Source organism: Corvus brachyrhynchos, unplaced genomic scaffold (assembly GCF_000691975.1).
Source record: "Corvus brachyrhynchos isolate BGI_N302 unplaced genomic scaffold, ASM69197v1 scaffold32, whole genome shotgun sequence".
NCBI lineage: Eukaryota > Metazoa > Chordata > Aves > Passeriformes > Corvidae > Corvus > Corvus brachyrhynchos.
The window spans coordinates 5,796,217-5,810,901 of NW_008237919.1; the positions used below are offsets into that span (position 1 = coordinate 5,796,217).

At 36.9% G+C, this 14,685-nt stretch overlaps 1 protein-coding gene across 1 annotated transcript; it reads left to right on the top strand.

The window, feature by feature from the left end:
* Nucleotide 1: 1 nt before the first annotated feature.
* Nucleotides 2-13,194, top strand: IRAK4 (interleukin 1 receptor associated kinase 4; the record flags this gene model as incomplete). Its single annotated transcript, XM_008632867.2, has 11 exons — nucleotides 2-141; nucleotides 1,157-1,302; nucleotides 1,631-1,828; nucleotides 2,564-2,724; nucleotides 3,378-3,442; nucleotides 3,637-3,751; nucleotides 5,805-5,914; nucleotides 8,837-9,020; nucleotides 9,820-9,882; nucleotides 11,476-11,634; nucleotides 11,742-13,194. Coding segments are annotated over 11 exons (1,374 nt in total), but the record flags the coding sequence as incomplete, so codon positions are not given.
* Nucleotides 13,195-14,685: the final 1,491 nt, after the last annotated feature.

Genomic DNA, 14,685 nt, shown 5'->3' on the forward strand with positions numbered 1-14,685 from the left:
TCCCACGTACGTCCGCGGCCTGAGCTACGGGCTCGTGAGGCGGCTGGCAGAGTTCATCGACCCGCAGGAAGGGTGGAAGAAACTTGCGGTGGATATAACCAACCCTTCCGGTGAAAGCAGATACAGCCAAGTGCATATAAGGTCCTACATAAAAGTCCCGTAATGTGAACTCATGCATTGCCCGTTTGACATAAATACCACGTTACTCCCGTTTTTCACCCCATTACTGTAACTTGCTGCACTTTGTGTGCCGGTGGGCACTTGTGTCTTACAGTCCCGTTTCCTTAGGGAACTCAAGGTAATTACTCCTAATTGTTCTGCAGCTCAGTTTTTAGGCAAGCCGCAGAAAATTGAGTAAGGAAATTAGGATCAATTAGAGCTACAGACATAGGTATTTTTAGCAATACAGCACTGGTGGCATAACTTTCTGTAGCCTAAAGACTAGCAGACATTGACCTTATTGTGCCCAAGAGACAGCTGGACTGTAACTCCTAATTCACTGTTTCCAAGAAAATGTCCAACAGACGTGGGGAGCCCGAGGCCTAAAACCAACAAATTTACCTGCGAAGTAATGCTCACAATATTGTATGAGCACGTCATTGCTTGAAGGATTTGTTGAATCCTAGTTGAAGCTGTTTCTAAGACTATGAGATTTTTAGATGCTGTATGTATCACCTTGGGATTCCAGTCTTTTCTAGTAATGTTAGTATTAAATCTTTCTTTGTCTTTCAGTAATAGTATTAAATCAGTCAGAATACTGGATCTCATTTTCTTCTTAATGCCCATCTCAAAATATTCAAAATGGGATGTGAATGCTAGATGGATGCAAAGCAATTACTTTTCCATTTGATCTGGGTCTGACTTTGTCTCTGGCTGACATTCTCATTTTCTGACATTAGTCCGAGGTGCCAATATATTATGGATCCTGAACAAACTGCTGAAGCCATGTATATGTGTTTTTCCTGTATTTTGCATGTTTTTCCCCGATTTTGCATGTGTTGGGATTTTTGGCTGTACTTTCAGAAGATTTGTGATTTTTGCAGTACATTCAGAATTTTTTTGTAATGTGGATTGGTTTTTGTCATTTGCCTTTAATCTCTTTCTCTTCATGCTTCTTGAGGTCACTTTTTTTTTAATGTTGGTCTTATCTTTTAAGGAGATTTGAGGCATTTGTACAAATGGGAAAGAGCCCCACATGTGAATTGCTTTATGACTGGGGAACCACAAACTGTACAGTTGCTGATCTTGTGGATCTGCTGATTAGGAATCAATTCCTAGCACCAGCAAGCCTTTTGCTTCCAGGTAACTGTTACTCTTGCACATTTTGTACTGTGTTCTTAGTTTTCTAAGATGCTAAAGAGCTTCACACTAACTTGAAAATAAGAAAGGATTAGGTTAAAATGACCAAAAGTGGATGTATTTTCCATTTTCTATCACTTGTAATAACAGTTTAAATAAGAGTTTCAAGTTTCAACAAGAGTGCTGAAGTTTACACATGGTGGCAGAATATAACCTTGTGATACTTACGTGTCTTCTAATTTTCAAAAATTTCAAAAATATTGGCATTAATATTACTTAGTTTTTTCTGGTTCCTAATGTAGTTAACACTTTCTCTAAATTCCCTTTTCAGAAGCTGTAAGGATGCCACAAGAAGTTACATTACCTCTTTCTTCACAGGAAACCTTGCCTATACATGAGAAACAGCTACCTGTACAGGAAAAAGAAGTGGCGTCTGTAAAGCCTGTTTTAGCTCAGAGTACTGAGAAGCAACATTCAGATCCTTCCTACTTAAGAGAAGAAAACAGCAGCTCACAGTCCAGTAACACAGGTAGACACTTACTTTGGTAGAATTCAGTAATATTTTTTTTTCTGATCTGTCCTTCACCCCATGTGAAATAAATCATAGCAATGCATGAGAGTGATGCCTCTTCCTGTCATGGTGCATCTGTGGGAAACAGCATCTTTCGTCTTGCCAATAAGTCGCCTACTTTGAGGGAAAACTTAACTGTTAATTAAATTGCAGTTTTTTGTGCCGCACATAACCCCATTGCCCTTTTCCAAGATTTATTTTATAGACTGTTCAGCATCTTATGCTTTAAAACTAGATTTTGTATGTCAAAAATGACAAAGAATGCTGGAGAAAAGATGACTAAAGAAGGCATTTTAGGAAAGTGTGTGGTTGGTCTGTTCCTTCCTAAAGGTCTGCTTCTGGGTTGCTGCCAGAAACATGATGTAATCTTGGTATATTTTTTATATTTAAGGCAGTGTGGCTCTCTGCGATCTGCTACATGCTTAATTTCTGCTACTTGTATTATGAGTATGAATAAAAATACAATGAGATCGTGCTGCAGTGCTAGTTGTGAAGAAAATTATGCATAGCTAATTATAGATGTTTATCTGCCTTCCTTTTGTTTTCCTGGTATTTTCATCACAGAACTGGAGGTAGGGCTCCACTGTGTCAGGTTTTATGTGGTGGCAAGTTTTTGTTTTAAGAGAACTGAAGCAGGAGACCTTGTTCCTTAAGTGAACACGTAGCTTTGTGCTAAATGTTAATGTCTTTCAGATTTCCAGAATTTTTTGTTTCGTGACTTGGAAAGCATTACAAATAATTTTGATGCCCGACCAGAATCAGCTGGAGGTAATAAACTGGGAGAAGGTGGCTTTGGCATTGTGTTCAAAGGCTACATCAATGGCAGAAACGTGGCTGTCAAGAAGCTCATTGCTGTGAGTTGCCCTGAGAATTTTTCATTTTAATGACTTTATAGTACAGACTTGTTTATCTTGTTTATCGTGGAAAGTGTTGAATGAGGCATTTCAAAGTGTTGTCACCATGTTAAACGTTAGTTGGGTTGAGAACCTTATCCTTAGCCCCATCAGTGTTGTGAGTCAGCAGGAGCTAATTCTTGCCTGCCCTGTAGCTCTCCTTTGAGGGGCTCAGGTGGGTTGTTGGGAAGAGCAGATTGCTCCCCCAGTTGTCTTCCACCCCACCCTCAAGAAGTGGCAGAAGTGAAGGGATCCTAAGGAGGTTTCCATTTCAGATGAGGATGGGTAAGATTCACAAGCTGAAGGTATTGTCACAGAATTTTAGTCTTCATTGGTTTGTGTGAATAATGAATTTTGTAATGAGCGAGTGCTATTAGGGGGTAACTGCAGTGAATGGAGTAGGTTGGTGGCTGCTGAAACTAGGTCCATTTGACCAGTAATACAGTGTTCCAAGGAAGTAAAAGTCATGTTCTGATACTTGAACTCAGTAGAAAATGTATTGTAAACACCTAACTAAGAGGCTTACAATTCCTTTTTTTTTTTTTTTTTTTTTAAATGAACAACTGCATTTTGTTACGGCCACTGATTTTTATGTCAAATACTTCTTTTTATAGATGGTCGATGTTAGTGTTCAGGACTTGAAACAGCAGTTTGAGCAAGAAATAAACATAATGGCAAAGTGAGTACATCATTATACAATTTTTGTCTTTCTAACATAGTGATTTTCATGTTAACTAAAAATGTTTCTTATACAGCACAATCACATTTTGTTTGTTTTAAAGCATCACCACAGAATCCTGGCTTTGTTCAGTAGAGGTGAAACAAGTAACTGGGAATCAAGTTCTCTCTGCCTTTTTTTATTTTTCCCAATAGGTGTCAGCATGAAAATTTAGTAGAATTACTTGGTTTCTCAAGTGATGGTGCTCAGCCATGTCTGGTGTATGAATATATGCCCAATGGTTCGTTGCTTGACAGACTTGCTTGTCTGGTAAGTGAAATCTTTTCTAGCTTCCATTTGCCTTACTTTGCTAAAGTCTAGGAGTCCGTGGAATGTCTTTCAAATGGAGCTGGACCGTGATGGCCAAATGATGTTTTACTACTTTCTTCTTGTGTTTTAGAAAAAAACACAAGTATTCTTCCAATAAGATTTTGTACAAGTGTTTTAGATAGATGAAAGTCAAATCAGGCAGACAATACAATGTCATGTACCGGTACTTGAAGTGTCACAGAAATTTGGACTGACTGTGTCTGTGTAAGGCTGTAAGGCAGTGCAGAGGGTGCTGCAGTCTTGTTCCCAGTTCTGATACTGGCATGTTCTCTGCTAGTTCCTGAGATTCTGCTTTGTGAAATTGCTCTTTGTTCATCGTCCTTGTGGTAGTGGTTATAATACAATGCTCAGTCTGCTTATCTCTTTCTGAAGTACCTAAGTAAATGTCACTTTCATTTTAAAAAAATATTGTTTTGTGTAATGCTTCTGATTTAATCAAATGGTGTATCTTTAGCCTTGGCCTTAAATAAATAATAAGTTGCTTTGGTTTGGTGAGGAAACTGTATCAAGGACACACAGTCCAATAGTAAGCCAGACTTAAGATAGCAGATTAGTGTCTGTGTTAGTTTGTTGAAGGAGTTCCAAAAATCTGCTTTATACTAAGCAGGTGCAGCTTCTGAGGTTGTAATCTGGTGAACATTTTAAATTGGTGATACTTCAACCACCCATGTCCCCAGACCTAAAAATGTTTGGCTTGTGGTTTTTTTCTGCACTGATCCTCTGATTGTACTGGTTCAAGTATCTATTTGTTGGAGAAAGATCTGGGCTAGGGAACTGATCAGGCTGATAAAATAATACTTTGTGAAAAAAATATTTAATTTTCACCTGGAGACATTTCCTCTGTAGGGCTGCACAAATACTTCTGCCCCACTGGGAAAGAAGTGGTGCTATGATGAGAATGAGTAGCAGTGCTTGGGGAAAAGACTAGCTCTGTTCAGTAGCACTGCTGTCTCAGTTTAGATTGATTGATTTGCTTGCATACACTGCTGCATGTGCAATTATTTTATTTTTTTAACGGAATTAGTGCAAAAAAGAGACTAAGTCTTACCTAAGGACAGTGCAAGTTTATCTGTAGAAATGAGCAGTGCTTAACAAGGATATATATGAAAATGTTCATCCATGTAACTTTGGCCATTATCTTTTAAGTGAGCTTAAAAGATTGGTGATAATTGAAAGGTAAAGGAGAAATAACTGTGTCCTTTAAAAGGAAGAGACAAATTTATGACATAATTCAGGGAATCTAAATCAGAATCTATAAATCAGAAAAATTCTTTTTCTAATAAGATCAGATAGGGGAATAATGTACTTACTTCAATATGTGTTCTTGCTGATAACTTTATTTTGTGACTTCACTGGATGTGTTTGATGCACAGACTCTTGCTTGTGTCATCTCTGTGTCTGGGTGTTGAGCAGGCGAGGGAGGTGATAGAATGGTGAGATACTGTAATCCTCTTCCCTTAGCCACTGACAAGATTCAGAAGTGGTTTTGAAATGTAGGTGTCCTTACTTCTAAGGTTTAGTTAGTAGCATGAATAAAGCTAAACTCTGGAGAAATCCAAAACCACTGGAGGATTGACTTTTTGTTGTTAGTAGAAGCTGTGGATTACTTTGAATTATTTGCTTCAGGTTGAAGGTTCCCGTATCGGGGCCAGTATGAAGTGGGAGGTGTGGTAGATACAGACAGGTCTTTGCAGAGCAGCTGGCCTCGGAGGGTCAGAGTCGAACATTAACCAAAAACATTTTTTGTAACTGGCAACTTAATCTAAGGCAAAATGCAGGGAGAGAACGCAATGTGACAAATGCATGTATTTCTGCTCAAGTCAATTAAGAAATGTATGCTGGTAATATTTTTAATGATCTACTTGAAAACAACAAAACATAGCAAGAAGTCACTTTTGGGTTGGGCAGTTTTTGTATATTTGTTTTGGTTTATGTGAGCGTGTATATATATATATTTCAGATTTTTACTTGCCTTTCTCTCTTCTTAATCAAGGATGAAACTCCACCAATTCCTTGGAATATAAGATGTAAAATTGTTCAAGGTACAGCAAATGGCATCAACTTTTTGCATGAAAATAGTCATATTCACAGAGATATTAAAAGGTAAAAGCTACCAGACTATTGCTGGCTGCATTTTCACTTCTTCATTTTTCTTTTTTTCTACTTTGCCTTTCCCCTGTTAAAATAATTTTAGAGAGAACAAACTGCAAAAAGCATTGCTTCAGTCAAGGGCACAATCTTCTGCAAGTTACATCCATCACTACAATCTTGTCTGTGCTACAAGGACATGACCAGTACAGACTTCTAAAGATAATTATGGGGCTAGAACCACAGAATTGCTTAGGATGGAAAAGACCTTTAAGATCAAGTCCAACCATTAACCCAGCACTGCCATGTCCACCACTAAACCATCTCCCCAGGTGCCACATCTACATGTCTTTTAAATACCTCCAGCACTGGTTTCTCCACCCTGGGCAGCCTCTTTCACTGCTTCACCACCCTTTTGGTGAAGAAATTTTTCCTAACGCCTCATTTGAACCTCTCATGGCACAACTTGAGGCCATTTCCTCTTGCCCTATTGCTCGCTCCTAGGGAGAAGAGACTGACTCACACCTGGCTGCAGCCCCCTGTCAGGCAGTTGTAGAGAGCAATAGGGTCTCCCCTGAGCCTCCTTTTTCTGCCAGCTCCCTCAGGCACCAGACAGCTTTTCAGTTGTGAGGTTTTGCATTGTAATTGTAATTTGTGTTACAAATGTAATCTATAAATTGTAATTTGTATCATCAATCTGTTGCTTTCAAATAGTGAGAACACACAAAGTCCCGTTCTTTCACACCTGCTTCTAATGAATAAGCTGCTGTTGAAGAACAATTAATTTTTAAACAGGGAATTTCTCAGATGAAACACACCTTTTTTTTTTTTTTTTCCCTTTTCTTAGAACACTTCTTCAGAGTGTATGCTTTGATTTACTCCTATTTTTTATGAGTACAGTAAAATTACTTCAGTCAGGTTCATGAAGTTCAGGGTTCTTCAATGATAATAAATATTCACTGTTTGTTATACCAGAGTTTTTTTCTATGGATATCAGACTCAGAAAAGGTGAGTGTTTTGTTGTAGGTTTTTTTCTGGTGTTTTTGTTGTTGTTGTTTCTTTCCCCTTTCCTGCTACAGTTTATTACGATTTTTATTACTGTTTTTTTTTTAAAAAGCAGCCCAAATCTTGGAAGAAAAGCCCCAAATACCTTTCTTCTGAGGGTTAAGAAGGAGCCACTGACCAATTGGGTGTCATGCAGGAATGTTTCAATAGCTTTCTGGCTTCTGGCAACTCTGCTAAATGCAGGCAACTTCAGTTTTGTGACCTTTCAGCTTGTGAGGAGCAAGCTTTTGCTTCAGCTGCCTCATGTGTGTGCTTGCTGCTTTGACAGTTTATATTTCTTCTTTCTTCCCTGCTTAAGCCTCTGGAGAAGTGTAAAGACTGGAAGGGATGCACTTTTACCTTACTCTACCCTTCTAACTGCTGTGAGTTGATCATATTAGAGAATTGGGATTTGGGGTTTTTTTGTTTGGATAACATTTTGCTTGTAGTATGAACAGTTCAATTAATTAGATTGGTACTGTTAATAGTGCTGCCACTCCCAGATAACACTAAGATGAAGAAACATCTAAGAAGATTAACTTCAGTCTTCATTTTACTGTGACATGGGAAAAGCATAAGCACACAGGCACTGGAACAGCTTCTCTAGGCTAGAGGGGACCTGATTTAATGGATGTTCTCACAGTCGTTCATAGTTTTTTGGATTAGTTATGCCTAGGAAATAGTCCATTTCTCTTTTGAAGCTTGAAACTTGCATTTGTTGTGCTTTTTGTGGTGTATCCAAAAAAATGACCACATTTTGGACTTGACTCAAGTTGATAAGAAGCTGAGATTTATGAAGTTGTGATCTTGTTCTCTTTTTTTTTTTTTTAAGAAGTTGAGCTTTAAACAGGAGACCAGTTGGTGGATGATGCCTTGACAAGTGTTTGGCCTTTTGTAGTGGTCATATTTACAGCAGTTCTAACATCACATGATCCATTGTAACTTACAGCTGTGTTAATTTTGTTAGAGTTTGGTGAACAAGAGGGAAGTTAGAAATACAACTTTCTAGTAAGTGTTATATGTTGTATCAGGCTGTGTGGCTTTCTTACAGATCCATTAAGGGGATCAGAAAATGAGGATTACATAAATATTAAATCAAGTTATTTTAAAATGGTTCTAAATGGTACAAGTTTAAAACCCAGTAGATTTCTGCTGTAATTCATTCCACTGAGTATTCAATGAAAGCATTAAGGACTTTGAGATGAGCCTCCTTTGTCAGGGTTGCTTTTTTTAAAGGAGAATAAAAGCTGGGGGTAAAGTGAAAACATAGCACATACATTATTCTGGCAGTAATAAGTTATCTGGTTTTCTTTCCAGACAAGAATAAGAGTATTATTACTCATTTGGCACATGGTTGACATAGTATTAGATAATAGGTATAAAAAGCCTGTTTTTGTTAGTTCTGAGCAGAGATTTAGACTATAAGAATTACACTGTGATCCAGTACAAGTTGATCAGAGCTAAGTATTCTCTATTGTCCCTCTTAAAGCCAAACCATAAATGTAACATAATTGGTCTGTTACAAGAAAGTTTTGTTTTTCTAAGGTTTGGGAGTAGGGGGAGTGTCTAGTTTTTTTCCTTGTGTTTTGTTGTTTTGCCTTTTTTTTTTTGGCGCATGCATGCACACACAAGAAAAAACATGGATGGATCTTGCAGTCAGTTCTTCCTTTATTTAGAGCAATGAATTTTGAAAATGAGCCATTTCCAACAAAACAAATTTACATAATTTGTTATATGAATAATGTATAAATATCTTAGCTTTCAAGATAGTCAAAATACCAGTTTGCATTTGGTTACTAAAGAATTATTAGTCTGTCATAAAACCTATTTACCGTACTGTTTGGAAAATTTTCTTTTTTTTTTGTTTTTTCCCCTCCCTCTCCTCTCCACCAGTGCAAATATCTTATTAACTGATACATATGTGCCCAAAATTTCTGACTTTGGCCTTGCAAGAGCATCTGTAACATTCACACAGACAATCATGACTGAAAGAATTGTTGGAACAGCAGCCTATATGGCACCTGAAGCTCTGCGAGGAGAGATAACGCCTAAATCTGATATCTTCAGTTTTGGAGTAGTAAGTAGAATGTGGGAGCAGTGTATGACTTCTTTTGTAAATGATAAGAGCACACATAATCAAGTATCTGAAGTTAAATAATTACTCTGGTCTGTAATTTTTCTTTTTCCCAGTAGATATTTTCTTAAGATAGTGTTTCTAAACTTTGATTGTTTTAAAATCATTTGAATATGTTCATTTGCTGCATGAAAGACCAGAGTAAAATAATATTCCAAGTTCTAGCTAAATGCAGTTTGAAGTGGTGTGGAACATTGTTTCTGTTTGCATGGTATTGCACAAAAGTGTAACTCAGACTGAAAAAGAAAATTCAAGAAAATGGTCCAAAATTACTGTGTTTTACAGTATTCAGCACCAAAAATACAATGTCCATGTTGGATTTGCCTTAGAGCTGAGTACAAAAAAGAAATGAACTTTCTATTTGGAAGAATAATGAATCCATTCTGAATAGATCCAAGACCCTACTCACTATTGACCACTTCCTTCATAGCATTTAGTTTCACGGGCAGGTATGCCCAACACTATGTCTGAACAGTTTGGAAATCCTTCAGTCTTGCTGTGAAGGAACACCATGTAGGGCGAGAATAACTTGTGTTGAAATTTGTAGGCCACACTGCTAATAACAGTTAATGAAAATAAAGGTAGGAGCAAAGATAATTAATTTTATAGGAAATCTTTGGACAAACACAGATCCTGGGAGTATTTGTTGACAGACTGGAGGTCATGCTCCTTTTTGCAAATCATATATATGCTAAGGCTTATTCTGGGCTTCATCTTCTGTTCTGATTTTTCTTCCTCCTAGGTCTTACTAGAAATAATAACAGGTCTTCCTCCAGCAGATGAAAAGCGGGAGCCACAGTTGCTGGTATGTTCTTTATTCTTTCTCCTCCCCTCCCACTGCTCCAGGATCACTTTATGTGAAATCATAGTTAACAGGTTCTGAGACAATCAAATTAGTCATCAAAATATGTAGGTGTGAAAACAGCTTTTATGTCAGTCTTTGTCTTAGAGGTGAGGCTGAAACTTTTGTCTCTTGGCTGGTAGATTTGTTCAGCCCTCAAGGTCGTCATCTTCTAATCTGATACTGGAATTCTTTGTTTTGGTACTGCTTCTTATTGTAATACCATTGTACTCTATTAGCATACTCTCATATACCCTCATAATTCCTCATTCCCTGAAACATTTTGAACTGTTCATCTCAGTTGTTTCCTTATGATTCCGTATCAATTTCCATCTTCTTCAACTTTACTGATCATTTGCAAGTACCTTATGCTTTTAACCTTAGTGAAGTTGGAAATGTAAGGGCTTTTTTTGCAGATTGGAAGGTGGGTTGAATTTTCTTTTCTTTACTATTCAGTTAGTTATTCAGTCTACTAATTAGGAAACTAATGTCTGAGAGCTCACTCTCTTGAATTAAAAACCTTACAAGACTCTTCATAATTTAGCCTTTCATGTAGCTTAAAATTAAGTTCTGAACTACTTAATCCAAGGTTTTCCTAGAATAACTTTTACATAAAGACTAATTTATTTCTTAAGTATGAAATAGCATTGAGGTCTGGATTGATTTTGTTCCATACTGTTTGGAACAGTATAAATCACTTTCTTCCACAGCTTTAGGAATACCTGTGTATTATTAATAGATTTTTTTGTCCTTCTAAGGTCTATCTTCTGGAGTAGCATAATAATTATCATGTTGAGCTTGTAAACACCTTGGAGAACTTGGGTTTTTTGAAGTGGGCTTTTTCAGAGATAGGATCTAATAAGGAATATGACTGGTACAGTTTATCTTTGTAATGTACTTTTGGGAGCATAAAAAGAATGGTCACTGTAAGATCATATGGCATCGTTAGCTTGAAAGGAAAATTTTGAGGTATTTGAATGTTGGTCAGCAATTTCAGACTGATCCATAGACAAAGGCAGAAGATCTGCCTCTACTCATTGCCTCTTATTTATTTATTTATGCTTCCTCAAACAGTATGTTTGATTACAGATAACACATTTCAAGTGTGTTGGAACTGAGGACTTTCGGACTAAACCAGTCAGATTTGAAACTTGATTTCAGAATAAAAGTTTCCAGTAGATACAGCAGCCACTGAGACTGGAGATAGAAGTTTAGTTTACAGACAGACATTCGTTTACAGAACGAGGCTTTATAAAAGTGATTAAAAAAATTATACTAACTTAAGCTTGCATATTTGTGGGTTATTAAGTAAACATAAGATATTTTGTTGATTGTACCTCTTCTCTTACAAAGGAGACAATACTAGAAAACTGAGCCTTAAAGTGGAACAAAGTTAAATCTGTATGATGCAGCTTAAATTTGCTGTATGATGTTGTGTTAATTAAAATTATATACAATAAAAATAATTAATAAAAATTTATAGTTCATTTATACTCTCACAAGCTGTTCAGATACTTAACAATGTTTATCTGCTTGTTGGTTAAAATTCTCTTGCAGTTAAGTATAAAGGATGAAATTGAGGATGAGGAAGCAACTATTGAGGATTATGTTGATGAAAAGATGAGTGACTGGGATGTACCTTCAATTCATAAAATGTATTCAATTGCTGAGCGGTGTCTGAATGACAAAAAAACCAGAAGGCCAGACATTAAGATGGTATGTAGTCTTGCAGATAAAGGCTTATTTGGGCAAGTGTGTGTGTGTGTGTCCCCTGTGTGTGGTTACATGATCAGTTAATCATATTTTTGTCTGTTCTCTTGCAGGTCCAACAGCATCTCCAAGAAATAAAAACTTGATAATGTGTTTCTTCTGATACACAAATGTTTCTGTAATGGAGTAGAGACCAATACCAAATATTTAGTTAGTATTTAGTGCAACATTATCAGCTTTTCTGCTTTCCAGAACTTTCTGGACACATGTAAGGTGAGCTGTTGGCCTGTCAGCAGCTCTTTCACATATCCTTAGCCACTGGGCCCTTAACATGAGAACTCTTTCTTGTGTTAACAAATAGCAGTGCTGGTACATCATCTTCTCCTGCGGCTTTTTTAATGCGTTTCCGTATTAGAATCTATTTGATTATTTTTATTTCCAAATATCAAGTACGTCTGCTGCAAGGGCATATGACTGTAACAGGGGAAAATGTTTTTTCTGCAAATTGCTTTCCTGATCAGGTGTACTAGACCTTGGTCTATTGAAGGCAAAACCATTTAATAGCTATAAATGGTTCTTAATGTTGTCTTTTTGGGAAGTGACAATAGTATTACCTGCTTAAAACAAGCTTCTACTTAATATTTTTGCTTGAGAGTTCATATTAGCATGAATGGTCTGGTAGTGCTAGTGAATGTGATTATTATCAAAAAGTCTTCTTGGCATTAGTTTTAGTCAAATAAATGCTGCAAGATATTTTCTAGGTTGTGTTTTCCTTTCAAGGATTCCTGAGCAAAACAGTTATCTTGCTGTGCAGATGCATTTGCACTTGCAAATGCTTTCTTACAGTGATCTCTATGAGGACAAACCATTTAATTTTTATTCACAGGAAGACTATCAGCTACTTTGACTATTTCAGGAGAGGATTGAGTATTTTTAGTACTTTAGGAGAGGATTCCATATGGATTATAAATACAGATGGTTGCTTTTCTTAAAGGGGTCAGAATAATGATGTTAAGACCAATTCTGCATTTTACTTAGTCAAATAATGAAGCTATTTTTAATATATATATGTACGTATATTAACTAAATACAAAAATACACTTCTAAAAGTATAACATGGAAAGCTTTTTAAAATAGAAACATTGACAGATCAAAGCAGACTAAAAATGGAATGAAAGTGACTAGTAAGATTCCAGATACTTTGGACTAAGTAGGAACATATTACCATTGTAAATGAAGGATGTTGTTTTCATATAAACTCATTTTGCACCTCATGAACTTTGTTAATAGCTATGGGATAGGAAAATAGTCTGGCTTACGGTTAAATTTGAAATTCTGTGATTATGCGTGACTTCATTCAGGAATATATATATCTCGTTGCAGGAAGCATGTGATTTCTAATGTATTGATATCATTAGATTTCTGGCTATTAACTCATTTTGTATTCCCTTTTCAAACTGCTAGGTTAATTTAGAAAAAAGGATCTACCTAATGGCTTCTAGCTTTATTGAGTGTGAATTGTAAAAGACTGTTAACATAAATAAAAACTCTGCATTATTACTTCTTTCTGCTGTTACAACTTTGAGCCTTGGAAATAATCATCATTTTATGTTGCTTGCATTTCTGTTAATAACATTATGCTAATGTCACTGCCTGGAATAAAGCTGGGCTTGTGGAGAAAAAAGCTGCTATAAAGCTAAATTAGAATAAAATCTGCTGAAGCCATTCTTCAGTTTTAAGCATCTCCAGCTTGAAGTGAAACACTTCACACTTATGTGAAAGTGTCTTATTAGATCACGTCTGCTTTTTACTATTTCCTGGAGCTGGAGTACATTCATAGTGTTGTCCAGAAGTGCATTTGCTGTAGCAACTTCCTGGTCAGCTCTGTTCACCTCTGGTGTGATAGAACATTTTTATTCCTGTACCAACCGTGATATTCTTCAGTAGTAGGAGAATTTCAGCTACAAGCATGTGAGTTCCTGCTCTGTTATACTGGACCACACTACTATTTGCAGTGCTGCTCTCAGCAGTGAGGTTTTGGCAGTAGTTTTCCCTTCCTCACTGAAAATGAAGCATGTTAGCTATCATTTCATACAATTTAGAAAAAAGTTTTGAACTTTAGTATTATTCTAGCAAGGAATGAAAATATGAGGGGTTAATTAGCTAGTTTTACCTAACTTATGTGGGAATTATTTTCTTTTTGAGGTCTTCATACAGTAAAGTCCACAGCTATAGACACAGAGGATAAGAGTAGCTGACTTCAGTTTCCTTTGTTCCCTACAAAAATATTAAATTATCCTAGAGTACATACTCCTTTGTGTTAATTACTATGATAAGGCTTTCTAGGACACAAATCAGTAACTTGAGTCATTCAAGATATTTGTAAGGGGATGATCTGGTTTCATAGAACTGGAGCTGAGAGAAATCCAGTACAGTTCCTGGTGGGTGAAGAAAGCTCCACATGGGACAGAGATAGGGCTAAGCTGGCTGGCCTACATCCTGTCTCAGCAGGCAAGGTGCCATGGAGGGCAACAGGGGATCACTATGCTCAGTGAAAGAGCCAGCCTTTTGCACGTTAAGGGTCTAGAGAACTGTAACATAAAGCAATTTAGTCACCCAGAGAAGGACAGATGAATGAAAAATACCAGGAGTGATTAACTGCAATTCCAAGATTTAGAAAGCAATAGCAGGATGAAAGCAAATTATAATGATCCAAAGAAAATTGCCTTTTTAAGAGAACTTCATAGGAAGGGCAACAGTTCTCCCCTTGACTACAGCAGGGGTAACAATGGCTGTTTACAGGCCGGAGCAGAGGCATCTGCACAGCCCTCAGGCCAGGAGTGGCTGCTGAGGAACAAAAGCAAGAACAGGATATGTAGCTAGAGATACTGCACTGGACTATGATAGCTTTGTATAGTTTGCAACTCAGTAACTTTGAAAAGAATGTAAGGCCTTCCTTAAGTTATTAAGACTCTATTAAATTTTCTTAGATCAGTTTGTCCAGTTGCCTTCTGAGCCAACACACCAGACATAGCACTTCATATTACTGAAATGGGA